Source organism: Sander vitreus, chromosome 11 (genome assembly GCF_031162955.1).
Source record: "Sander vitreus isolate 19-12246 chromosome 11, sanVit1, whole genome shotgun sequence".
NCBI classification, from domain to species: domain Eukaryota; kingdom Metazoa; phylum Chordata; class Actinopteri; order Perciformes; family Percidae; genus Sander; species Sander vitreus.
Window position 1 is genome coordinate 19344377 of NC_135865.1, and position 25858 is coordinate 19370234.

The window sequence follows — 25858 nt, forward strand, 5'->3', positions numbered from 1 at the left end:
CCACTTATTTAACTGCTGCCGCATCCCTGGACATGCCATCTCCTTTTCCCCTCTTTCTTTTTCTATGTTTAGCCCCCAACAACTCACTACTCGTACCTGCTCGCTCGGCGCTCACGACTCTTTTATGTCAACATTCTATGATGGAATCTTATGAGACAGGGCACCTACTCTAGCCTGTTAGTCCTCTAAAATGTTATATAATAACATTGAGGAAATGCAGAATGATTTAGAAATACACAACAGCAGCTACATATAGAAAATACCAAAAAAATAATTACTTTTTTTTTTTAACCATTGCTTTGGCGCCCCCCATGGTGCTGCACCGCATATAGCGCATACCCACTTTTTGCGCCACTGGCTAGTGGCTACCTAACATTGAAGTAAGCCAGCGCTAGCTGATTCTAGCGATTTCTAGTTGCCGACATATTTTGGGCTTCATTTAATAAACATAACCTGTAGTAGTACAGAATCGTATGTGTATTGTTTGTGTAATGTGCGGAATTACTTTACGTTGCCTAAACTGTAACTGGGAGTACAACGATCTGGTACGAGTTCACGAGTTACGGGTTTGACTGTTCCTGGGCACTTTCACAAGTAGAAGTTTGTGAGTTACGGGTTGCCTGGAAAGCAGCACCAGTTATAGTTTTTGACGTCACACACATAAACCACAACGGCGACCCCTGTTGATGCTGTACAGACACCGGTGATTAACAGTGAGAAATAGAAATAAATATACATAAATAGGCAACGTAAAGTAATTTTGCACATTGTAAAACAATACACATATGATTGTGTACTACTACAGGTTATGTTTATTAAATGAAGCCCAAAATATGTCTCTGACTAGAAATCGCTAGTATCAGCTAGCGCTAGCTAGGGTTTGTGGTGACTTTGCCTGGAACGCTACCAAGTCGTGAGTCGTGACTTGAGGACGTAACTTACGGGCTAAAAATTGTGTCTGGAACGCAGCATTACCCTGAACTCGGATTTCAGAGTTGGGAAATCGGACAACCGTGCTGCATTCCGAGCTCAAAATCCAACATGGCTGCCCCGTGCATCAACAGTATTCTCTTTATACATCCATGATCAACAGTAGTAAAAGCTGTAGTAACATAGGTTATTAGCACTTCGGTCTTATTTGTGTCTCACTAAATCAGTCTTACACACAGTCCTCTCCAGCTTGTATCTGTGGACATGTTGTTATGTTGTTTGTATGCACAACAAAACAGTGCAATGTCTTGTTATCAACTGGTATTGCTAAGTTACCCCACAATGAAAAATCTGACTAAATGGAACGCATTCAACTCGGGTGTGACGTCATTCCCAGCTCCGGCTTCCGAGGTAAATGGAACGAACTATAAAACAAAGCGTTACTGACAGAGGGAGAATACACAGGTAGCTATATTCAGACTGACAGTATAAGAAAACATAGTGTTTTTGAACATTAAAGTATGTAAACATGTTCTTGTAGAAACCAAAAATTGAATTGAGACGTGATTTATCTTTCAACTATTAGCTAAATAGTTTAGTGGCTGCTGTTCAGCACGTGACTTTCTGGGTGTTTCTTAAAGCCGCTCTCACATGATCTTGTTGTCAGTCTCTCTGCTGTAGCTGCGGTGATAAAGTGTTAAAAGGAGAGCTAAATTAATCACACAGCTAGCATACAAAGATAACAAGTTTAAACTTACAACCAGAAACGTCAGTGGTTTTTGTTACCAAGAATAGCACTACAAACCAGTGGACTTGAGTCTTATTTTGCCTTTGCTGTTGTTACGCTGACGTTAGCCTAGCTAGCCCAACATCTGCTAAGCTAGCTAACTAGCCGCGTACAGGCTGTTGTTGTGTTGTGATTTTGCGCTGACAAGAAGCCGGAGAGGAACCGGAGAAACATGAAGCAGATCGGGGGTGTCCAGTCATGGTGCCTAGGAGTAACGTTACAGTTGATTATTGGTGAGTAACGTTACTGGTTCGGTTTATGTAAATTTAACAACGGTTATCTGGCGAGCAAAACAATAACGTTACCGAAGGTCACAAATAACATTCTCTCAACTAACGTTACTAACGCGTCAACATTGTTACTAACGTAAATAAAAAAATAAACGTTTTCTGTGTTTTCTAAAGATTTAAAAGGACTCCAAGGAAACATAGGTTATTATACGTTAGCGGTTAGTTTGTCAGGCCTACATGTCAGTTAACGTGGGTTTTTGTGTCAGAATTAACGTTTTAACTTACAAATGCTGCATAGTATATTGCTGAGTTCGCGTCTCTCTCTTAGTTCAATCAATGATGGAGAAAAGGTAACAAAGAGGGTAAATCTCACTTTACTTCTTCACTACCTGCAGAAGTGGAAGAGACCAGGGGAAGAATGAAGTGGTGAAATAAAAGCAAAGGATTCTTGAGTCATTTTGATAATCCATAAATAAAATGGAGGTGCTGTTAATGGTGGTGGAAAGTAAAAAGTACATAAAACTAAAGTTGCTATAAACTTAAATACAGAATCAATATTTATTTTTTTATTTGTCAAATTGAAATCATATGATGTACAATTCCAGTGAAACAATGTAATCCCATCAGGTCCTTTAACTTGTGCATGTTTCATTTTAAAACAGAATGTGGCCGTCAGATTGGCACAGAGTAAAGGAGTCACCGGGTTGTATGGCACAAAAATCTGTGACCTGTCAATATTTGTGTCCCGCTACCTAAACCTGAACCTAACCCTAACTACGGAGGAGGGAAACAGATTCTGAAGAGGTCACAGATTTCTGTGTAACACTGGCAGTCCAGGATCCAGCTTAGTCTCTGAGAAAGGACACCACAGCTCCTGACATCTCGCTGGAAACTGACGGAGACCACCCAGCTCGCTGTCTGATGCCTGCCAACTTGTCTATATCCTCGATGTTCCACTTCAGGGATTGCTCCGGTGCCGCAGGAAATATCGCCAGATGCATGTCTTTTCGTCGATGTCCGTTTCCTTCCGCTTTCTTTGTGTTGGAATTTTAAACTCCGGTGGATTTATGAGGACTATGGTCTGCAGGGTAAATTGAGACCGCTAGCTAGCTAGATTATCTGTCCAATCTGAGTTTTCTCTCACACCACTAAAACAACCTTTTGAACGTACACATTCCACCAAAACAAGTTCCTTCCCGAGACTATTTTGCAGCGGCTATGTGCGCAGCTTAGTGCTGCCCATGACGATTGTGATTGGTTTAAAGAAATTCCAATAAACCGGAGCATGTTTTTCTCCTATTCCGGAATGCTATGTGGAGTAGCTAGACCCTCCTCCGCTCCGCAGCGTGTGGACGGTCTGGCAAAGCGAGACTACCTGCCAGCTGACTAGCAGGATGCCCAGCAGAGAAGTAACCGTTGTTGTTTTAATTCCTCCATGCTTTCCTTGGTGCCCTTCTGATGTAGAGATGGACGCAGAGATGTTCTTGCTTGTCCAAATAGTCTGAATCGTAGCCATAGGTTGTAGCTGATGGCCATCTTCAGCTTTTCCTCTGTTTACTCTGATGTTTATATTTGAAAACTTTGACCGGCCAGGCTAGCAGAGTCAGCAGGAGACTGGTGAGTTGATTTCCCCATCCTGATGAGCCACTCATAGTCATGAGATGGTTACAGAGATGGTCTTGCTAGCTTGAGCCCATCCTTCTCCACCTTTTCCTCAGTGTTTACTCTGATGTTTACATTTGAAACTTGAGTCAGCTGGCTAGGTAGCCAGGAGGTTAGCAGAGGCAGTAGGAGACTGGTGAGTTTATTTCCCGATCCTGATGAGCAACTCATAGCCACATGTCATCACCGTCCAATGTAAACTACATAAAGCACTACTAATATTTCTCAAATAGACAATTCGGCATCAATTTTACATATTTGTAAAATCCAGAATCTATGAATATTCAAATATTGTTAATTTCAAAAGATTTAACTGTTGGACACACAATGTCTTCTATGACACTGAAAAGTCCATTCTGTTTGTGACCTGGAGGTTCAAGTTTCAACATCACACTCGTGTAAGTTGCATATTGAACCATGATTGACTTCATGACTAGTTGTGATGTCACAAAATAATGCACATATACCATGAATGTGAAAACAGCCTTCTAGTATAAACCTTGCACATACATCTTTCTGCACACAGTGAAGCACAAACATCAAAGTGAAATAATGATAAGGAAAACTCATTTTTGAGTGGAGGGTTGTCTTTCATTTTATGCTACTTTATTTTAGAGGAAAATATACTTTTATAGAAGTTTTAACAATTTGTTGTTTGATTAGTCAATTGACAGAAAAATAATCTGCACAACAGTAAAGTGTATTTAGTTTTTCAAACTAACAAAATGCAAAATGCACTGGTACCAGCTTCTCAAATGTAAATATTTGCTGTAGGGATGTCACGGGACCCGGTTCTTCCGTACCAAAATTCGGAAAATGTGACAGTACTCGTTTTACTACAGTACCGAGGGATGCAATTCTTTCGGACCTGACGGGGGCAGTATACGCCTACAAGTGTTCTAATCGGCCGCTAATTGTTGGAGATGAAGAAGAACGCCCAGCAGCATCTCCGTTGCCTTGCACGACGGCTTGACCGCAGTCAGCCTCTGGCTTTACCGTAACGTTACATCTACAGCAACAGCTTTCCCGACTTCACCTGGCGCTCACAAACCAAAAGTAAAGTCTGTTTCTCTTTGCTGTTGTCTGTCACAGCCTAACGTTAGCTCCGATAGCTGACATTAGCTAACTTTAGTGCTTGTTTTAGTGGACCTCTATAACGTCAATTAAGTTAACCTTAAGCTAGGCTCGCATTGCCAGACCTTCCTCCACAGTGCTGCGGAGGAGGGTCTGGCTAGTCTACACAGCAATCCGGGATGGGATCGTTTATTGGCATTTCTTTAAACCAATCACAATCGTCATGGGCGGTGCGAAGCGCAGAGCGGAGCCATGTTGCCGCTGCAAAATAGCCTCGGGAAGGAACTTGTTTTGGTGGATCGTGTACGTTCAAAGGTTGTTTTAGTCGTGCAACAGAAAACTCAGATTCAGCAGATAGTCTAGCTAGCTGTCTGGATTTATCCTGCAGAGATCTGAGGAGCAGTTAACCATAGTCCTCATAAATCGACCGGAGTTTCCAAAATTCCAACACAAAGAAAGCGGAAGGTAACGGACATTGGCGAAAAGACACGCATCCGGCGGAATGTCCTGCGGCACCGGAGCAATCCCGGAAGTGGAACGTCGGCGGGCCGCCCCCCCCCCCCAAAAAAATGGTAGGGAAAACACTGTGCTGGGAAGTGCTGGCTTAATCCTAGGCTATATTCTCCTGACTGGTTTTTCATTATACTTTCATAATTCTTTGTCCAATATGGTTGTAGACAGGTTTTAATTTGTATTCTATGTGATATTAAAAAGATCTTAAAGTGCCCATATTATGAAAAAAAAACACTTTCTGAGATTTGGGGTGTTCTTTTGTGTCTCTGGTGCTTCCACACGCATACAAACTTTTGAAAAAAATCCATCCATGCTGTTTTGAGTGAAATACGGTTTCTGAATGTGTCCTGCCTTCAGTCTCTGGGTGAGCTGTTCAAAATCGGCACGGCTTGTGACGTACACAAGCCGAAACGATCTGGCTAACCACAACCGTTAGCTCGTAGCGTTAGCATGCTAACACTAATGCTAATGGTAGCATGCTACCTCGTTCTCAATAGCAAAGCACTGCTACAACACACACAAGTTCACCATAATCTACAAAAGAGCTACTTCCATGTGCGCCCTCATTTAGAAGTCTCCCAGCTAATCCTGCCTTGTAACTGACCGAAGTTGGAGAAACAGCCTTTCTTTTACTGTCTATGGAGCTAGCTAGCTGACATGATCTACATCTGAGCTACTGCACATGTGCGAATGCAATCAAAGATAGTACAGAAGAAGAAAAGAGGTCTCACTCTGTAGCTAAAACGGAGACCAGGTGAAAAGAGGATCTGCAGCAGTGAGAGAGAGCTGTGCAGTACAACAAAAATATGGTGTTTTTTGAAAATTAAACCATGTAAACCTATTCTGGTACAACCTTAAAATACAATTATGAACCTGAAAATGAGCATAATATGGGCGCTTTAAAGTCTTAGATTCAACTAAACCCTGCAGAAACCCTGTATTTATTTATATATTAAGTATTTAACACCTTGCATCTCTGTAATACTAGACTCATAACTGAATACCTCTTGCAGCTGCTGTCCTGCACCAGGGTTTTGCTACTGTTGCGCCGCCCACAGCTGCACTGTACAAAGACCCTGGCAGACCTGAGAAAGGAAACTACCAGGTCAACAGCACCAACGGTACTGCCTGTTTACTGGCATCCATGGGTCTCCAGCTCACCATCACCTTTAACTCTGTCTCCCAGAATAAGGTGTCTCAATATAAACCCTCAAACAGTTGGCTGAATTCTATTGGAGCTACAAATACAGACACATTAACAGGTTTTAAATGCTAATTGTGAACTCCTATTCATTTACAGACTGTGCAGGATGTTGTGAACATTCAGCCCAATGTGACAAAGCACTCTGGGTCATGTGACCCAGAAAACTCCTCTCTGATTCTCTCAATGGATGCAGAGAAGACCAACCTTACCTTTTTCTTCACACTGGTGAGTTATGGCGCTTTTCCATTACATGGTACCTGCTCGACTCGCCTCAACTCTACTCGCCTTTTTTGGTTTTCCATTCCGAAAAAAAGTCCCTGGTACCTGCTAACAGGTACTTTTTTTTAGTACCACCTCAGTCGAGGTTCCAAGCGAGCTGAGCCGATACCAAAAGGTGACGTGAAAGCGACAGACGGGGGTGTCCTGAACAAACCCGCTATTTTTAAATCGTTTAGCCAGCTGTGTGTTTTTTTTTTTTTTTGCTGCCTCCAGCTTAATTTGAAACTAAATGTGTCTTCTGGCTGTGGCAACAACAGCACCCCTTTGACATTCTGTGTGTGTGTCGCGTTAGGTCACGGCAGTTTACTGCGGCACCGCTTGTTTTACAGTTCTGCGGAGGCTCCAGGCAGAGCTTTCGCTGTAGCCTACGTACACACACACACACATGCTGGCTCGACGCACAAGTATAAACATCAGGCCACTTTTACATAGGCTACGGCGAAAGCTCTGTGTGGAGCCTCCACAGAACTGTAAAACAAGTTCAAGTGGCCTGATGTTTATACTTGTGCGCTGGTGTGTGCGTCGAGCCGGCATATAAGACGACCAGCCACGCTGAGGCGGTATTAAAATCTGCAATGGAAAACGGACGCACAGTGTGTCGAGGCGAGTAGAGTTTAGGCGAGTCGAGCAGCTACCATGTAATGGAAAAACGCCATTAGTGTCTGCCCTCACAACCATGTGCATAAAACCCCTTGTACTTCCTGAAACAGCCACTAGATGGCAGCTGAGCTTGATGTAAACTTGCTTTACTGCAGTGTTACTGACTTGCGGGTATGCTGTTTCTTTCTAGAATACTACGTCCAATAAGTACCACCTGAGTGAAGTTTCTCTGTCAGCAGCCTGGCCAGACATGAAAGGTGAGTTCACTTTACCTCCAAGTATTCATGCTAACTACCTTTATCAGGTTACAAACATGATTTCAACTGATCCTGATCCACCTCAGTGTTTTTTTTTTTTTTTTTTTTTTTTTTTTACCTGGACTCTATTTCCCCATTCATTTGTGTCTAATAGACTGATGTGAACAAAGCTCTTTGAAATTAGTCCAGTATTGAGCGAGAACACAGTGACCGGCCAATGGGGCAATTTTCCATTGCAGCCCGGTTTGCGGTGGCTGGTCACTGCGTTCTTGCTCAATACTAGACAGCATTTTGAAATCAGTGGCAATACCCAGCCCTAGTCGTGCTAATTGGCTGGAGTATTGTTTTGCTATACTCCCCCTGTAATCACTCACTGTTCTGTTCTCTGCTATAGAGCCATTCTCAACCCATAACCGCAGTCTGGACTACCTGCAGGGCACTCTGGGGTACTCATACTTGTGCCGTGAGGAACAAACTCTGAATGTGGACCAGAATTTGTCCATCAACATCTTCCAGGTGCAGGTGCAGCCTTTCGGCCTCACCAAAGATCAGTTTGGAGCAGGTAAACACTTCAGCCGTCTGGTAGAATGTGATGAAAATAAATCGTTTTTTGCTCTAATTTGTCTTCTGTTTTTTTTTTTTTTCACTCTCTTAGCTGAGGAATGCCAGTTGGATGAAGATGACATGTTGATCCCCATCGTAGTCGGAGCGGCTTTAGCAGGCCTCGTCCTCATTGTGCTCTTGGCCTACCTCATTGGCAGGAAGAGGAGCCACGCTGGCTACCAGACCATCTGAGGTCACTTAACACTCCCAGAGGGTGCTGTCCCACCCTTGAGATTAACCACTGTTTTATGAGGCTTAACACTCCACCCTGTCCCCCTCTCTCTCTCCATCACTCATCCTCCCTGCCTGTGTGTATGTGTGTGTGTGTGTGTGTGTGTGTGCTGTTCTTTGCCCTCATCAGTAACACTAGTCATTATCACTTGGTGGAGGTTGATATGCTCGTTCTGAACTGACCCTTATTTATAAAATAGGGGCTTTGTTTGAAGATTGTAATGAAATGAGGAAAAAAACCTGCTTGTACTACGTAAAGCAGGGCATGGATGTGGATCAGAGGGTTCATGAGAGTTCTCAAATTGTATTGTACTATTTATGATTTCTACAAAAAGGAACTTTGAGGGATTGTGGGAGTCGAGGAAATTGCGACTGTAGCTTTTCTTGTTGTTCATCTGCTTTTAGGGTGAGCATTTTTAGTGGTCTTGCCCTTAATGAAGTATAAGTTATTATAAAGGGAATATTTCCAGCTCTTTAACTTAATCCACTTCAGACAGTAAAGATCTGATGTTTTTTTTTATTGCAACTCTTCATTTAGCCCAAGTATGCAGATTTTACTTAACATACTAAAAACACAGTAAACTAATCCTAAAAAGGATATGTGAGGAGTCCCCTTCGTAGTAAAGATGCATTAAGGGATTTATTTTGTTCACTGGGATTAGTGATGATAGGATTTTTTTTTTTTATTTTTTTTTCCTTCCCTCTTAAATGTACTCAGTACATTTTGTATGGAAGCTTTAGATGCGGTTGTCAGTTTTGTAAGATAATTTGCTTGGGCTTTTTCACTTAATTTAAAGGAATAATTCAACATTTAGGGAAATATGCTTATTTGCTTTCTTGCCAAGAGTCGGGTGAGAAGATCGATACCACTTTCACATCTCTAAAGCTCACTGATTTACATGTTATATCTCGTTTGTTTAATCCAAAGTGTACCATGTTGAAATAGTTTGGCATGTAACCCTCCATAAAAACACAACGTGAAGTTTTGGCATTTCAGTTTTTGTATTAAACAAACAAGATATAACGTTTATTAGTGAGCTGTAGAGGTGCCGAGAGGCAGATTTGTTACCTTTAGACAGAGCCATGCTATCTGTCCATGTTTCAAGTCTTTATACTAAGCTGTCTCCTGGCTATATTTTCATATTTACCATACAGACATGAGAATGGTATCAATCTTCTTATCTAACTCTAGGCACATGTCAATTTCCCAAAATGTCAAACTATTTCTTTAAAGTGATTGTAGACACTTTCTTGGTTTCTGCTGTTGTTCACACGCAACAGAAGTTGCTTAAACAAAAAAACACTACTGTTGGCTTATGTGGATGGAAAAAGCTCAGGACATCACTGTAAGGGTGTAAAAGCATTGTAGTCCACTGGGTGGTTTTGTTCAAGTTTCTTTTATTACCACACGGCTAGGCTGTTTGTTTTATTTTCCGTTAATATTGGGATTTCTTTTGCTGAAGGGAAATAAGTTGCACTAAATTTCTAACAAAAAGCCCCATGTAATGATTTAAGTGGCCAAAATGCTCTGGTGAGTTTTCATCAGTGCCTTCTCAGCTGTAACATTGATGGGGTTAAAGTAAAGCCAATACCATAGAGGTACTCATTCACTGTCACTGTGTGCTGCCATGTTTGAGACATTTGTCTCAAACATAGCCTTCATGTACTGTTACTACCATAAATATGCATTTGTTAGATGTTGTTGAAGAAAATATTAGTTTTTTTATGTTTTTTTTGTTCTTCTCCCTCATCTAAATATCCATGTAGTCATTTAATCAGGTTTTAATGGTTTGTTTGAACTGTTTTCTAAAGGAGTAAATAAAATGGAATGAACGAGACTGACTGTTTGTTTTGCCCTCACACAATTCATCGGGCGTTAAACCTGTTCCTGGTTTGTTTGGGCTCTTAGAAGAGTAGGAACAGTATTTGAGAATAATTAATTGTGATGTTAAATACTGAAAATGCATAGTTATTTTTTGATACTTTTTTCATGTATCAAAAACTTAATTACAACATTATTGTGTTAAGAATAGTTAAACTAGTTTTTTTTATTTTTGAGGTTTGGATAAACTAATTACAAGTTTTTAGTCATGCCTTTGAGGTGTAAATCATTGTCTAATTAGATGGCTTAAACGAAAGCCAGCAGGACTCTGAACTACAGTGTCATCAGTTTGTTTGTCTGTAAATACAGGGTGGGGGAAAGTTGTCTGGAAAGATCTTTTTTACTACCGTCCTCAGGCACCTGGGGCCTTTTACAAGAAGCATGTTTACTAAAATATCTGAATAAAAGTAGGAAAAGATATTTACTATCTTCTATTATCTCTTCTATTATCAGTCCATGGCTGTATTCGAAACTTCCTACTACATACTACCAACGAACACTGATGCTACATGTTACATACTGCATTCGTACTTTTAAATCGATTTAATTTGCCGTGTGCTATGCCAGGCGTAGCCGGTTTTTCGGTTGACTGTTCCAGTGCTTTGCAGTGTAGGACACAGTAGACGAGGTAGACTGATCTGATGCATACTGGAGGTTGTTTTTCCAAATCAAAACGATATCTGGATATTTTTGGCATACTGTAGATTTTGCTTTTGTTGAATACTACATGCTACATTGGCCAAATCAGTACGTAGGCCTACTGCTAGTAAAGTAGGTGGTTTCATATGCAGCCCATGTTCCAGATTGCCAGATGCCTAACGACACAAAGACTTTTTTGACTATTTGTGACTCAGCCGTCCTAGTGGATTTCTAAACTTAATATCCAGCCACAGGTTTGGGGCCCCTGAACTGTTTAAGACATTCATCTAACACTGAAATTTCCACTTCTCTTTACCTTTGTTTGGCAGAGGTTTTTCTGAGGTCGCTACATCAGGAAAAGGATTAGGCCAATTATTAGGTTTCTGGTAACAATAAAAAGTAAAACAAAAAGAGGACATCTCATTTTACATCAGAAAGAGAAATGGACGGTTTGAACAGTGTTTCAGTGCAAGCATTAATTCCCTTTTTACATTAGACCATGACAGATAAAACAGAAGTTACATTCTCTATAGTCTGGATTAATGACCGCTGGATGTTCCTCGCCTTGCAAAATTGTGTTTGTTTTGGGGAAAGAAAAAAAACAACTTCAAGCTAGCAAGCTACACACTGAAAATGGCATGTTTTGAAGAAAATTTGGATAATGCAACAAGACGGGCCTGCTAAGTTCTTTTGGGGAATGATTGTAAATATTTACAAAAAAAGGCAGGATTGCTGTGGACGGAGTATACTACAGGGCAATACACTGACTGGTAACATTTAACCATGTATCCAGCTAATTTAAGTAGCTCACATTGCTGAATTGTGTGAACTGTTAACTTCATTTTATATTATATGTGGCGTTTTCTTTTATCAGGGTCCAAATGTTCCACCAAAACAAGTTCCTTCCGGAGACCGTTTTGTAGCGTCACTGTCTCTGCGACCGGAGCTTAGCGCCGCAAGACGATTGTGATTGGTTTAAAGAAATGCAAACAACCCAGAGCGTTTTTTTCTCCTATCCTGCAATGTATATGTGGAGGAGCCAGACTTATTCCGCAGTGCTGTGGAGATATATCTGGCAATGCCAGACCACATTCTCTAGAAGTATTACTCTCCACAATAACAAAAATAATTGCATCAGTCCCACACTGCTACAACATATACTGTAGTGCAAAAAGGATTTTACAAAGCATCAGTTGTGATGACCACACTTAAAGTATCTATAGCAGCAGAAATATTCTGCAGAAAATGGGACCATTTGCAAAGGACAAGGTTCTAAAACATCTAGATCCTTTATAGTAACTTATATAACTTATAACAGAAGCAAAACAAAAAGCCAACAGAAGTCCATTCGGTAATAGTTATTTGTTCCAGTGTTATTCTTTTACACTGAATTAAAGCTGTTAGTTTTAGAAATCCATTTAAACGGGCATAAATGGTAGAACCAAAACTTTATGGCCGTCCAGATTCTTCCTCCAATATTTGCTGTCTGCATTTCTCTCTGAGTTTATCAATAGTTGCCATCGACAGGCTCCCAGGTTCTGTGAAGATTTTCTGTAAATAGAGAGAGAATAAGGTTCATAATTATTCCTTTAAGAAGTACACACACACACCAAACTGCGTTTAAGTGGATTTGCCAAATGGCTTTGGATTAACTGGCTAAAAGGATTTCTATTGCAGGGGTGGGTTAAATGTCATAATTCGATTAAAATTTGCCATGACACCTCCTTTTCTAAACAGAATACTTTTGGTAAACCTATTGTCATATGTACAGGCTGTCAAAGATTTCCAGGAAAGATACACCACTTTCTCTTCTGTTGTTTTATTTTCAACCACTATTTTAATAATGTTTTGGTAAAAAAGTACAGCGGTGAACCAACAATAATACAAAGCACTCTAAAAGCTGAACCAATTTGTCCATTAATAAATAAGTTGATCAACAAAAAATGTATCTGCAACACATAATCGATTAACCATTCAAGTCATTTTTCAAGATAAAATGCCAGAAATGAGTTGATTTCAGCCTCTCAAATGTGGATTCCTTGCTTTTCTTTGTCTTATAGTAAACCGATTCTATTTGGGTTTAGAGCTGTTATTTGGACAAAACAAGACATTTTGGAGACATCACTATGGGCTCTGTGAACCTTTCAGTGCATTTTTCACTGTTTTTGTACATGTTATAGATAAAATTAGTCAAAGTATTCAGTAGATTAATCGATAATGAAAATAATCATTAGTTTTAGCCCTAAAGCGCTTAATGCAGGTTGACCTTTTGCAAAGGTTTGCCAGTGGTGGAGAGCTGGTGTTCAAACTGTTCTAAGCCCATGTAACAACAGCCAGCGTGTTATGTCCTTTCTCATCGCACCTGCATGAAGGTGTGGCAGTCCAGAGTAAAAGCTCCACAGGCAATTTGTTTAAAGCACTCGCACACATCAGTCAAAGAGCGAGCTCGCAGGATCTCCGGCTGGTGGTGAATGATGAGAGTCAGAGCAACACGGAAAAGAACTTTGGATCCCTCGTAGAAAAGACAATCCCAGACCCGCAGAACTGTCTGCAATCACAAGAAACAAGAAATAGGTCTGTAAAATGACATGCTTTAACATCACCATGAATTCCTCATTTGTCAACCCCAACTTTTACTCACCTCAATTGGGAGTATGTCAATGTAGAGGCAGATGAACCAGCGTGACACCACCAGTGTCCATATGCCAGGATACTGGGCCATGAGCTGTCCTACTGCAGGAGCTTTAGCCTTCACCAGCTCCCCGAGAACCTCCTGGTCAGTCTTCAGGCCCATCATGGCTGGACTGTAGAAGTCTATAATATCCACAAAATAGATGAGGTTACTTGTCTATCTGAGTGCAATCGTGATACTTGTTGGTTGGCCTTTTAAGTGAATTGTGAACTGGTTTTGTTTCTATCTTGAAGATCAAATCTAAATGTTTCAGATTGTTGTATTAGTCCAGAACCTCTTGCAAGAATGGATTTTCCACATGGAGTACCACAAAGCACCAACTTGGGTCCACTACCATTCAGTCTTTTATAACACTAGGGGTCATCGTGAGCAAGCACTAGTCATTTGCATTTACATAGTCATTATTACAAATATTTTTTCTGCCTTAATTACCTTACAATTTCTGACATCAATAAACCAAAACCTGCTCCAAGTGGGCCATGCTAAAACAGTTATTGGTTCAAAGAAGTAAAAAAGGAGCACTGTACAGTAGAGGGAAATACATTTGAATGGCATTACTGATCTAGCAAAGATAAGATCTTGTCTTTCTTCCCCTTTTAAACATGAACATTTGCGGACCTTTATTAAATTACTGTGCTGCTCTGCTCTCAAAAGTTTGTACTTGTTCAGTATGCTGCTACCATAGCTTTAATTGGAACAAAGCAAAGATCTATTTTAAGTCTATGCTTCTTTAGAGATTTTAAGATTTTTAAAACGATTTAAACTTTAAATATTTTATCTGACTTGCAATTACAATATGCATGCTGCCATATAATGCCCCCTTTCTTGTTTCTGATCTATAACTGAGCACTTCTACATTACCTGGCTATATTATTGATTTTTTGATATCCATGTCGTTATTTTAATGCTTTATTTTTGTTGGTATTTGGTATACATTCACTTAATGTAAAGCACAGTGCATGAAATGTGCTATATAATAAAGTTTGATTGATTAAAGGCCCTGCACCACTGTTAAGACCTCTTCTCAGGACATTTCCCTCATTTTCCCTTTAAGAGCCATGCTGTATTGTTTATAGTTTTTTGTATTTTATTCTCATTGCAAAGGTAAATCGTTTTATGACATTTAAAATATGTAGTCTAATATAGATTAGAATTCAGGTAATGTTTTAGAATGCGATTTGATGTGTGTTTTGCCTATTGAGACTCACGCTCCACTAGTTTGTCCTGCTGGAGCAGGATGTGGAGCAACAATTTTTCTAACTGTTGATTGTAGACCGCTGTCTGTAGACTGTATTTTTGGTTATAGGAAAGCCAATATCAGCACAATGTCAGTTTTTTGATAATCCAGCACTGTATATGGATACTTATTTTTTGTTTATCTTCATTTTTGATCATTTCTGGGAAATAAACTGTTTTTCAATGTCTACGAGCCTTGTCCTTCTTGAAGTTGGACATGGTGGTCTACATAAGACAGAACCCTTTACATCCTGCAAGAAGTGGCGAGGAAGGTTTTTAATAAGTTGCCATTACATTCCCGTTAGTAGTGTTGCAGCTGTAAGCACTGGACAACTCACACCTTTACCATTTTTATTGGTGCATTGACTTTGGTTAGCTCGTAATTCCATAGCCATGCCCACCTTCAACCTCTAATCAGACAGACTCATTGAAAACACCTGTGGGGGTGTGCAGGGACCTTAATTGTTTGTCTGTGTGCACGTGTTTAAAAAACCTTTACCTGGGAGCATTCTGCCCAACAATGCATCCATGAGCCAGAAGGAGTTCTCTTCATCTTTGGTGATGATTATGAGGTAGCCTGCAATAAAGTTCATGCCCTGACATGAACAGAGACAGCGATGATCTAAACTGTGATGAGCCCACATATTTTAGGTCACTGATTTACAGACACACGCAGCCAAATACACAGCAGGATTTATGATAGACATAAACATATGATATGATACTAATACTTGCATGTCTGGGAAAAAGAGGTATCTGTACACCTGTCAATTAACAATTATTAAACCCATTGATTTCCTCTGCCTTTGTTTGGTTCAACGATGTTGGATCTCTAGCCAAAAGCTGTGTGACTTCAGTATACATCATAATATGACTTGGAATTTAAATTACATAGTTAAGCTTGCTGTACAAAAAGCTAACTGGGATTAGTGAATGTTGCACAGAAAGCTTAATTTGGGGAAAATACTACATATGTAATGAAATGATTATGGAACAGAGAGAAGTGTTTTATTCACCTGACAGTACCCAACTTCCTTATTATGTTGTCCGTAGGCAAGCAGCACATTGTACAGAGCCCTCTGCAGGCTCGGTTCTGCTTTGCTCTGGAAGAGGACGTTGTCAGGAAAGGTCCTATGCATGTCTGCCAAAAATGACAAGAATTATACTATGACATGGACCTGTGTGTTGATCCATGTTGAGGTGTGAATGTTTGTTTCGTTGAAGCGGAATAGTTGATTGTAGGGCGGTGGGGAGACGGGAAGAGGCTTTTTTTTTCCACAGCAGACATTTTGAATTGTCATACTAGGGAAAGCTCAGGTGACACTAATAACATTAACAATGGCTCTGTTTTATTCAAGTGTCTCAGTAAATCCATGACATTGAGACAGTGAGCCAGCAGTACCAGGACCCTGAAACTGAAGCAGCTAAATGGAGTCAGCAATCGTTTATTTGACATGTCAAAATATCTTGAGTGAAAGCACCTGTATGGATGGTTTCCTTCAACTTGGTGTCATGCTCCATGGCCAGCAGAGACTGGTAATAACCTGGGTTGCTCTCCAGTCGTTCCTGTCCGCCACTGGCTGCCATCCAAATCCTGGCACGGTGCTCGTTAGGCACACCTTTACGCACATACCTTTTCACTTCCAAGACAGATTTTATATTTATGTCACATAACCACAGAAGGCCCCAATAAGGCACCAAAACGAAAATGCGGTGTATTTCAATGTGTGTGTGTTACTTGTACCTGTCAAGTTCTTCTCCACATGTGGTTTCTCTTGAAGGAGCTTGGACCATCTCATCGACCTTCTGTTGAGGACAGCTACATACTCATTCATCATCTCTTTGTAGGATTCAAAATCATGACGTCTCTCAAAGCCATAGGGGTCAATCCTGCTGGGGTAAATCCACACAGTCCAGTAGCATGTACAAATGAAGGACTATGCACAAAGCACAACTGTGAAGAAACAACTGACCACTGGGGTTACTTTCCTACCCACCCTTCTTGCGCCTATTCCCTGATGACAGACACTACAAAAGCCTGCACAGGGTTAGGTTTCTGTAGCGGAGAGATCAAATGCCCCAGCTAGATGATTAGTCTGTTTTAAATTACTTTCAAGTAGGACGAGTAGCAAGTAGCAAAATTCAAGCCGAAAAATAACCTCAGAAAATGTCATGTATATTCCACAAAACAACTCTTAGCTATGATATTTTACTGAGCTAGTTGGCTTTTAATACCAGCTTTACACATTTGTCATGTAAGACATTGCATGCAATTACAATGCGTAGATAAGGAAAGAAGCGGATGTAAATAACTGGTAGTCAAGAACATACATGTAACAACCATAACTAAAAGAGAGACATGCAGTCAGAGTGAACACCACATCAACACAAAGCTCACCTTCCACTGCCATTATTACATTTAAGAGGTTGAGAAGCATTTCCTTTAATTTCCATTGTGTGTCATTTGCTGCAGGTAAAGTAGTCCACCGAGGCTGTAAACAACCTGCACAGAGGCGCCTATTTCATTTCTATTCCTTGGAAAAGAGCTGCTGTCAAGGTAAATAACAAAGCGGTCTGAGTTTCCAATGACTCACCTTACAGTTCTCACTGAGAGGAGGGGCTGGACTATATAACTCTCAGGTAACAACCACACGTATGTGCTTTATTTGCATGCAAAACAATTGGATGCTTTTATGCCTTTTTGCATATCACTCTTAACAAAATAAAGGTTTCCCAATCTCCTGTAAATGGTAAAACATTATTTCCAGGATTGGAGACAGGATTTTAGAAATCCAAAGTCCAATTACCCCTACTTCAATGTTCCTTAAGATATATTTAACTGACTACCAAAAGAGAATATTGTTTAGACATCTACATGATCTTAATGGTATTTCGAAGCCGTCTCCACACTGTCAGGAATATTATCATAAAGAAAACTAAATTCCGTTTCCTAGTCTTATTTTAATGTATTTAAAGGGACTACTGTATAATCAATATTTTTATATCCATGTTTTTCGCTGCCCCCGAGTGGCCCAAAATCAGTTAATGCTGGTTTAATTTTTTGCCCTTTAAAAACAGTCAAATTGTAGAATATAAACTAATTCTTAGATTGTTACATCCACCAAATTCCCAGAAACGATACCGAGGACATGTCATCCTTAAAGGATATGGCCACATTTTTCATGTTTGTCTTTGAGAACAACTGTATATGTACACTGAAACAGGTTTAGCTCGCTGTGATTAGTCCTCCTGTTCATACTGGCCATTGAAAGATCTCTTCCTAAGGTGCTGCCAATGGAAGTGATGGGAGACTAAATCTACAGACCTTGGGCACCTGACCAGTTTTGAAAAACATGAACCTATCCTTAAATGGTAGCTACAGCCACAGCTGTCATTCTCAATGGTATTCTATATATATGTTATAAAATCAGCTTCAAGTATTTCTGGACCTTTTTATGCCTTTTATTTAATAGTTTATAGTAATAGTTTTAAGGAAACTAGGGATACAAACAAAGGTTGTCGGTCAGATTTGAACTGTGAATTTTGTGGTCCATGAATGGTATCTTACCTCCTAAACCCCCTAAAATAATTTTTGCAAAATAAACATTTATGTTGACTAGTAGTCGTGATCTTTTTTAGAAAGATGGCACAGCATGCAGATACATAGTGGCATAAATATTATTTTAGTCACTTGACCTGCCTTGTAATATGGAGTAGGATGTGGAATGAATGCGTTAACTTAATAATACTACAGACATCCTGACCAACTCATCATCATCATCCAATACTGTACCTCTATTGTGTTACATTGTAAAGTTGCAAAAAGGGAAATAACATACCGTAATAAACAATGTGGCACTAATTCATGTTTGTTTTCCAACGCACCATTACCAAATTGGCCAATTTACCACGGCTAAGTACTAAAAGAAATGTTAAATATTATTAACAATTAACAACATGGAGGAATATTCTGAAAGATGTCATATTAAAGCTTTCTTTAACACATTCAGATCAGTATGGTTATAAATCTTTTTTACACTCTGGCAGTCATAGCTCTGCTTTATGAAACACAGCTATACTGTTCTGTAAGTGATATCCATCTGACTCAACAACAAAATAACTTTGCATGTATGATTATGGATAAACTCATGCTTTATTCATCTTTCTTAAATGAACAATATACTTAGGCTACTTACATGATGTTTTAACAATATATTCTAAATTGCACTACCTTCAGTAACACTGAACAGATGGGCTTGAACAGAAATATAAATATTGAACGGACAGATTCTTAAGGCTTACTTTGTCGTCCTGTTGTTGCCCTCTTTAGTGTCCTGCCTTCTGAACGTCGCACTGCCATGACATACAGATATGTGCCATGCAATCCTAAGGGTCTGTAATTTCTGAACTCTAAATTTCACTTAAATGCTGAATAGTCACTTTAACATCATTGTCTTTAGAGGGATAAAAACAAAACTCTTTCCTCAACAGTTAGAAAGACATGATCTTTTGCAAGCAAAATCGTGGTGCTGTGGATTGACTACCTCACATGTAGGAATCAACACCCACTCCCAACTAAGATTAACCTGACAAATAAACCACCAACCAATATCAGTTATCAAATTAAAGCACTGCTTTTACTTTAGTGAAAACGTATTTGTGAAACCAGCCCAAGGTGATTTAGAATGCGTTTAACATGCCTTCATTGAGAAGCTCACAATTCCATGACTTGACAGATCCACCGAACAAACAGACCAACAGCATATCATCCACGATATTGAGGCATCCCGTTAGAGATGTTAGCATTTACTGTACATAAAAGAATCATCTTTTGCATTTATAAATTCAACATATTTATATTATTCTTCATATAGCTCTCTTTGTAAACTGTCCCAATAGATACAGTATGTACAGTAAAAACTGCAACAGTTCTGTTGGTGCTGGTGTAGTGAGCACTCTGTCCCAAAGTTAGAGTAAGACATGGGAGCTTTGCACAGTCACTCAGAGCTTCATATAACAAAACAAAGCTGACTAGGAAGAATCTTAAAACATATAGTTTTCTCCTCTCCCGTCCCTTTAGAGTACACACCTCCAGTGAACCTCCTCTCAGTGCTGTGTCCTTCCCCACTTACAGGGTTGTGGCCTGACAGGTAGTGCTCCTCCTGGAGCAGAGCAGAGGGGTGTCCAGGATGCTGAGAATCCAACAGGAGAGACAACGGTGAATCCGGCAATGTCCATTTAACGCCTCAGTCTCATGAGGACAAAAAAATGTGGCCAGTTGTTCTCATAGTTTTTACTCCGCTCCTTGAAAGGTGGTTTCCTGACAGTTTCAAGTGCTTCTGTTTTCTCTCTGAAGTCTACAATTTTCACTTTTTTTTTTTTTTTTTTTTTTTTTTTTTTTTTTACAAGTCTTAAAAAAACTATGAAGTCACTGTAACAGAAACAAGGTTCTGGCTATCCAGAGTTGGGATTGGATTTAGAGAGTTTTACGTTTTGATCCTGTTACAATTGGTCGAGCGAATTCCACAAAATCATCTATAAGGACTGGCCATGCTCCTGAGAAAGAAACACCAAGATAGCATTACTGTCACAGTGATTTAAATAAGAAAGTTCACATTTACAGAATTACAGGAGGAAAAAAACCGCTAAATCTGAAGGAGCTTTGAAATCCAAAACTCACCTTCCTCATCATAGTTTGACATGTCGTCTGCAATCATGTTACCAAAGTCCAACAAAAGGTTCCATGTGTCCTTTGGGATGGATCGTTTATGGTGTTCCTGTAATAGACAAGTGCTGGTCAACATGTTGGTGTGGTTTCACGCAGCTTGTGTTCATTTTTTCTATCTCTATAAGCAAAACTGTGGGGAAAATATTGCCATTATAACCCCATAGTGTAAATCACTGAATATCCAGTGGGCCAGCATGTGTTCTGGAGGTTTTCATTTCAACCAAACACTATCTGGTAACACCCGCTGACCCCCTCTTTGACTGAGTCATCGAGGTGTAATGAAAGCCGGCATAGCCTTAGCCAATTTCCCCATCAATGGGCCAAATAGATTTAAATGATGTATGCACCAATCCATCTTTATCTTATTTGGTTTTATGGTCTGTTCATGCCACCTGGGAATATCAGGGACCGCCCCCGTGATTAAGTTGTTTTTCCGACTGCCAGCGTTCATGTGCTTCACTGTCTATGCGTGTTCTTCTGTTATATTGGCGTTTGGCATAACAACTTGTTGCATGACAGCCACTAAATGTTGGGCGTAGCCTAGAGCATCAGGTGTGTGAAAACATGGAGGCCACAATAACAAAGATTTGCTGCTGTTTTCTTATGAGAGTGCCTACTTGACTTGAATTGGTTTACTTGTTACTGGCAATAGCACACAACTTTTATAACTAATTTAAGTTACTCTGTTGAAACCAATGGACGACTACAACCTAAATTGATAGCACATTGTGGACGTTGGCAAAATATATTACATGCATGCGTGAATTTTCTATATTTAGGAAAGGTTTCTCACCCTTCAACGCATTTGAACGATCGTCGGCCATGTTTCTGTACGTCAGTTGTCAACAACGCGTCACCAACTGGGAAACTCTGTTAGCAAAATCTAGCCATTTCAATACCAATTTTATAAAATCCATTTTAACAAAAAGAAATTACAATATTTTACATTATAATTTTTTTTTTGTTAGCTACTTTACAACTATGTGACACACTGTAGTCAAGCGTCTCATAACACAACCACGCACACAAACGTGAGCCCCCGTCGTGTTTTTCTTGCATGCCTCCTTGACGTGCAACGTTAGACATCCAATCACCGGCATTATTAGATCTTGGTACAAGCATGCTGCATGCTTATCGGCTCACTGACGCTGATGAGAGTAACTCCTTAGGTATTGAAATTTGGTATTGAATGACAAGGCATTTTTTGATACTAAGGGGGAAATTTGGGCGAAGTTTGGTACCCAGCCCTATTGATTCCGATACCTCAACTCATATCTGCCTCTTTTTCCCCCCAAATTTGATATATGTATTCCAAACTGTGCAGAACACATTGGTATCGCTTTTGTGTAAGGTAACATGAAGCCAGGTATTACTGTGGCCATACAAACTGACTCATGACTCAATGAGTGTAACTAATAGAGAAAATTTCTGTCGGTCAAGTCAAGGCCAATACCTGATCTACTAAGGATCAGTGTTGGTGCTGATACCAATCCTATTTTCATTGTGACTCACCAAAAGGAATCTGTTCCAAAGATCGAGGAACTTAAATCGTCCCGACAGAACCAGGTTCCAATAGGCTACAGCCATCTCCAAGTCTGCACACAGACAAAAAAAAAAACACCTGATCCCAACAGTTTGTAATTCAGTGATACTATTCAGGAAGTTCTTGTTGTTATTGTCACTCTTCTTACCTAGACCCTTCTGCCCAGGATTTTTGGCAAAGTTAAAGGTGAACTGGTAGAAATCCTTGAACTTCCCACTATCTTTGAGCTCCTGCTCTAATCTTGGCAAAAGGGCCTTCAGTTTTTCTGGGCTGTCACACCTACAACAATAGACAATTTATGCGATAAATAAACAGACAAACTCTAATTGAATACAAACCAACACTCCAACCAGTTGTAACATGATCTTCTTGATGCTGAAGACAAATTGGCAGAAGTTAACGTTGACACATGAACCTCTAAAGTCAAAACACTGCAGCTCTTTCACAGAGTCATTTCACGAAGACACAGAATACTCAAGCTGTCGTTGAGTGGGTCTATATATAGACAACCTTCCCTCCCTGGAGCTACACTAAGAGAACCACCATCCGAAGATACTTCGGGCACAGTGTTTATGTCCCACTTTGGAGCAAGTCCTATGCTATTGATGTCAACACTCACCCCAACTCTGTCATTCCATCCATAAACTCCTTCTTGCTGAACTCGCACTGAGTCGCAGCACGAAACTTCCACGCAACAACCAGCACGCTAATGCTTGCTGGATCCAGCGAGAGGTCATCGCAAAACTGCTGGATCCCATCAATACCAATCTTATTCTCATCCTGGGGATCTATCAGAGGAAAAGAATAACAGTTACACTGACACTTTTTGCAAAGAAGTAGTGTCTAACTTTTTAAGAATACAGTCCTTTTTGGAACAGCTCTATCCAAGTAAATATTTCAAGTTACAGCGTTAAACACAGACTTTCCCACTTACCTTTGTAGCGATTGTAGAGCTGCTCCAGCTTTTTCCGGTCTACTGACGTTTTCATGGATTCCTTACAGTAGAGATCTGGATTCTGAAAGTAGTTGTCGGTAGCAACTTCTAGTTTCCAGTCATTCTGTGTGAGGCAGTACACAGCTGTCTTCTCCCCAGCCTGTGTGAAGGACATGAACTGCCGTACCTTGTCCCTCTGTGAAGACTTCAGCTTATGCTGTGTAAGCACAGGACAAGGGCTGTCAGACACAGGTGCGATCAGACCAGGGAATACCGACAACAACACGCAAACACAGACCGAAACACAGACAAAAACACACAGCGAGACACACACATCTACAGGCATTCAGGCAACAGTAAAGACTGCGAGACACTCAGAAACACTCACATTTCCAAAGGTTAGTCTATCACACTGACACACACACACACACATTATAGGTGGTGAGCCAAAACTGTGCTGGTAATTTTGTCCTATCTAAAAGCAACATGGGCTTTTCTGAAGGGGGATGTTGTGGATTCTCAAAGCACATGCTGTACCCGGGAGGGCCCCTCAGATAACTACATTCATAGATGTAACATGAGAAGGGAAATGGGATGCCATCGCCCGGTCTAGAGGTGCAACAAGTCTGGAGTGTAACACAAGCACCCTACCAGAAATACACGGCAATATGAGAAAAAAAAAAGTCACAATATTGGCACATATTGTGAAACTATTTTGTGGTATAAAAAATTGCACTTTTATAGTGTATGGTTTTTCAATGCAACATGAAGAGGCAATCAGTGTACATTACATTCTGCTAGTGTAATAAATTCAGAATATGTTATTAAACTGTAATGCAGCAACTAAAGACCACTGATAAGCAACAGTTAGCTTTAAAGTCATTGTAATACTTTAACCTAATTCCAGACAATATCTAGTTTCCCAACACTATACAGATGTTATGCTTAGTTGATTCATTAGTTAGTTGATCGACTTAAATCAATCTACAACAAATATGATAATTAATTATTTAAGTCGTTTAAGAAAAAAATGCCAAAACAAGTGGTTAGCTGCTCAAATGTTAGGACTTCTTTTTTAGTCTTCTATGATAGTAAATGAGTTTTGGACTGTTGACTGGACAAAACAATCAATTTGAAGACATATGACAAATAAACTGTAGATTAATTGATAATGGAAATAATGTTATCGTCCAGCCCTATTCGATACAATCCAGAAATATCCCGCATCTCTATGGAAAAAATAACCATGCCACATCCTCACAACAGCTGCAGTACCTGAGCACTTGGGCTCTACCGAGGCGCATTTCCTGAAACTCTGAGTTCCACATGCTGCGAATGACTCCGCCAACCGTTACCGATTTCTGGTAATAACAACCACATCACAGACGTCAAACGTCTGTAAAGTTACTGGCTGCCGTTCAGACTGCACGGATTATTGTACGACCAGATGGGTAACGTTGGGTTAGCATTGTCTAACGTTACATACCACCAGCTAGTAACTTATACTGGCTAACGTTAGCGAAGTTAGCCAAAATGTATCACTGACATAACGATGGGGATAGTATCACGGGAATAGGCTGTCAGTATGGTTATGGATATGCCGTGATTTCACTTAAACGATCCTGTGTGTGTCTGTATTTGAGGTCTAACGACTGACCTGATCCCAGTAAGTTACCAGACTGCCAAAAAGGGACGTCTAGCTAGCTAGCTGCTCTCAAAATATCAACTGACCTTCCCTGTACTAGCAGCGAACACAAGCAACTAATCATTGTAGGCTTGCCAGAACGCGACACAACATGTACTTTAATAATCCAATAGTCTTCAATGTAAGCTTTAATTGCACCAAAGCCAATGCCCGGGTTTGTGTTTATTTTGGTTACCTACCATCTTTACACCCGCTGTTTGACCAGTTTGGTAGCCCGACTGTCGCTCATTCTGCGCCTGCGCGGAAGTAGTCAGTAGCTATTGTAGGTTTCAGTAGAAATATGAGGTTTGCAGTAGCTGCTCTGTTGATATTTGCATGTTTTGGAATTAGTTTTCCAAAATGAATCCTTGTGCGTGTGTTTTGGTGAGAGAAAAATAAAGTGAGATTTTTACACTACTTACACACCACAGGAAAACTCCCCAAAACACTTAAACATAAAAACTGTTCTATGGCCCCACCCTTCACCCCATACTCCTACAAACACTCTGACTACCCACATCTACACACATTATCTCAAACAACATGTCAAACACCATAAAAACTGCATATGTAATAGGAAGACCCTTCTCTACTGCACATCACAGTGTCCAAATAACATAACATACAATGAACAGTTGACATAGCTTTGAATCGACTTATGAAAAGTGCATTCAAACTCCAAAGGAACAAGAGATGTCATCAAACACTTGAATTGAGTCTGTCTTTGACAAACAACTTAACACCAAAGCATTGTGTGTATTCCAGGGCCTCCAATGCTTTAGGTTTTCTGTGTGCCAACTGAATTGTGCTCATTTAGTAGGCAATTTTGTGTTTAGATGCACAACATCATGATAAAGGCCTGAATATGGGCCCTACTCTGTTTAGTAATCTGAAGGCCCTGTCTTGAAGTGTGCTCATTTTCAAATCTAGTTTTGAGACCTTTTTTTGTTTTTTCTTCTTTTATGAAGCATATTCCTAAATGAATTTGTTGAATCAAATTACTACACAGTAAATCTAGGGCGAGGCAGTATTCAGACATAGAACAAGTGTACACTTTACACAAAGAGGGACAGGGCATTAATGGGGTCCCAGCTGCTCATTTTTTGCCATATTCACTGTTGTGTGAACAATGAGTAATTTGAGTCCCCAT

The 25858-nt window shown here is 40.1% G+C and overlaps 3 protein-coding genes across 7 annotated transcripts; 1 reads left to right on the forward strand and 2 right to left on the reverse strand.

Annotated features, from left to right (window-relative positions):
- Nucleotides 1-1372: 1372 nt before the first annotated feature.
- lamp1b (lysosomal associated membrane protein 1b) lies at nucleotides 1373-9605 on the forward strand. Of its 3 annotated transcripts, none has more exons than XM_078262164.1 (7): nucleotides 1373-1395; nucleotides 2610-5255; nucleotides 6210-6388; nucleotides 6497-6625; nucleotides 7470-7536; nucleotides 7931-8098; nucleotides 8192-9605. In XM_078262164.1, exons 2-7 carry the CDS (start codon nucleotides 5186-5188, stop codon nucleotides 8329-8331), a joined length of 753 nt encoding a protein of 250 aa, XP_078118290.1. In that variant the 5' UTR covers nucleotides 1373-1395; nucleotides 2610-5185; the 3' UTR covers nucleotides 8332-9605. The 3 variants fall into 3 exon arrangements, with proteins under 3 accessions (XP_078118290.1, XP_078118289.1, XP_078118291.1); XM_078262163.1 differs by lacking the exon at nucleotides 1373-1395 and adding an exon at nucleotides 1460-1950; XM_078262165.1 differs by lacking the exons at nucleotides 1373-1395; nucleotides 2610-5255 and adding an exon at nucleotides 1468-1950.
- Nucleotides 9606-11300: 1695 nt separating this feature from the next.
- LOC144525391 (growth hormone-regulated TBC protein 1-A-like) lies at nucleotides 11301-18850 on the reverse strand. 3 transcript variants are annotated; one of them, XM_078262171.1, is made up of 8 exons: nucleotides 17218-18850; nucleotides 16564-16625; nucleotides 16301-16459; nucleotides 15836-15960; nucleotides 15319-15415; nucleotides 13533-13705; nucleotides 13254-13439; nucleotides 11301-12442 (listed from the first exon to the last, which is right to left on the reverse strand). In XM_078262171.1, the coding sequence occupies exons 1-8, from the start codon at nucleotides 17271-17273 to the stop codon at nucleotides 12341-12343; spliced, it is 960 nt and encodes a 319-aa protein (XP_078118297.1). In that variant the 5' UTR covers nucleotides 17274-18850; the 3' UTR covers nucleotides 11301-12340. The 3 variants fall into 3 exon arrangements, with proteins under 3 accessions (XP_078118297.1, XP_078118296.1, XP_078118295.1); XM_078262170.1 differs by having other exon boundaries at nucleotides 16564-16709; XM_078262169.1 differs by having other exon boundaries at nucleotides 16564-16712.
- A 98-nt stretch (nucleotides 18851-18948) lies between these two features.
- dcun1d2a (DCN1, defective in cullin neddylation 1, domain containing 2a) lies at nucleotides 18949-25006 on the reverse strand. Its single transcript, XM_078262172.1, has 7 exons — nucleotides 24909-25006; nucleotides 23025-23241; nucleotides 22710-22878; nucleotides 22239-22369; nucleotides 22060-22142; nucleotides 20500-20596; nucleotides 18949-20375 (listed from the first exon to the last, which is right to left on the reverse strand). The coding sequence occupies exons 1-7, from the start codon at nucleotides 24909-24911 to the stop codon at nucleotides 20296-20298; spliced, it is 780 nt and encodes a 259-aa protein (XP_078118298.1). The 5' UTR covers nucleotides 24912-25006; the 3' UTR covers nucleotides 18949-20295.
- Between the last annotated feature and the right edge of the window lie 852 nt (nucleotides 25007-25858).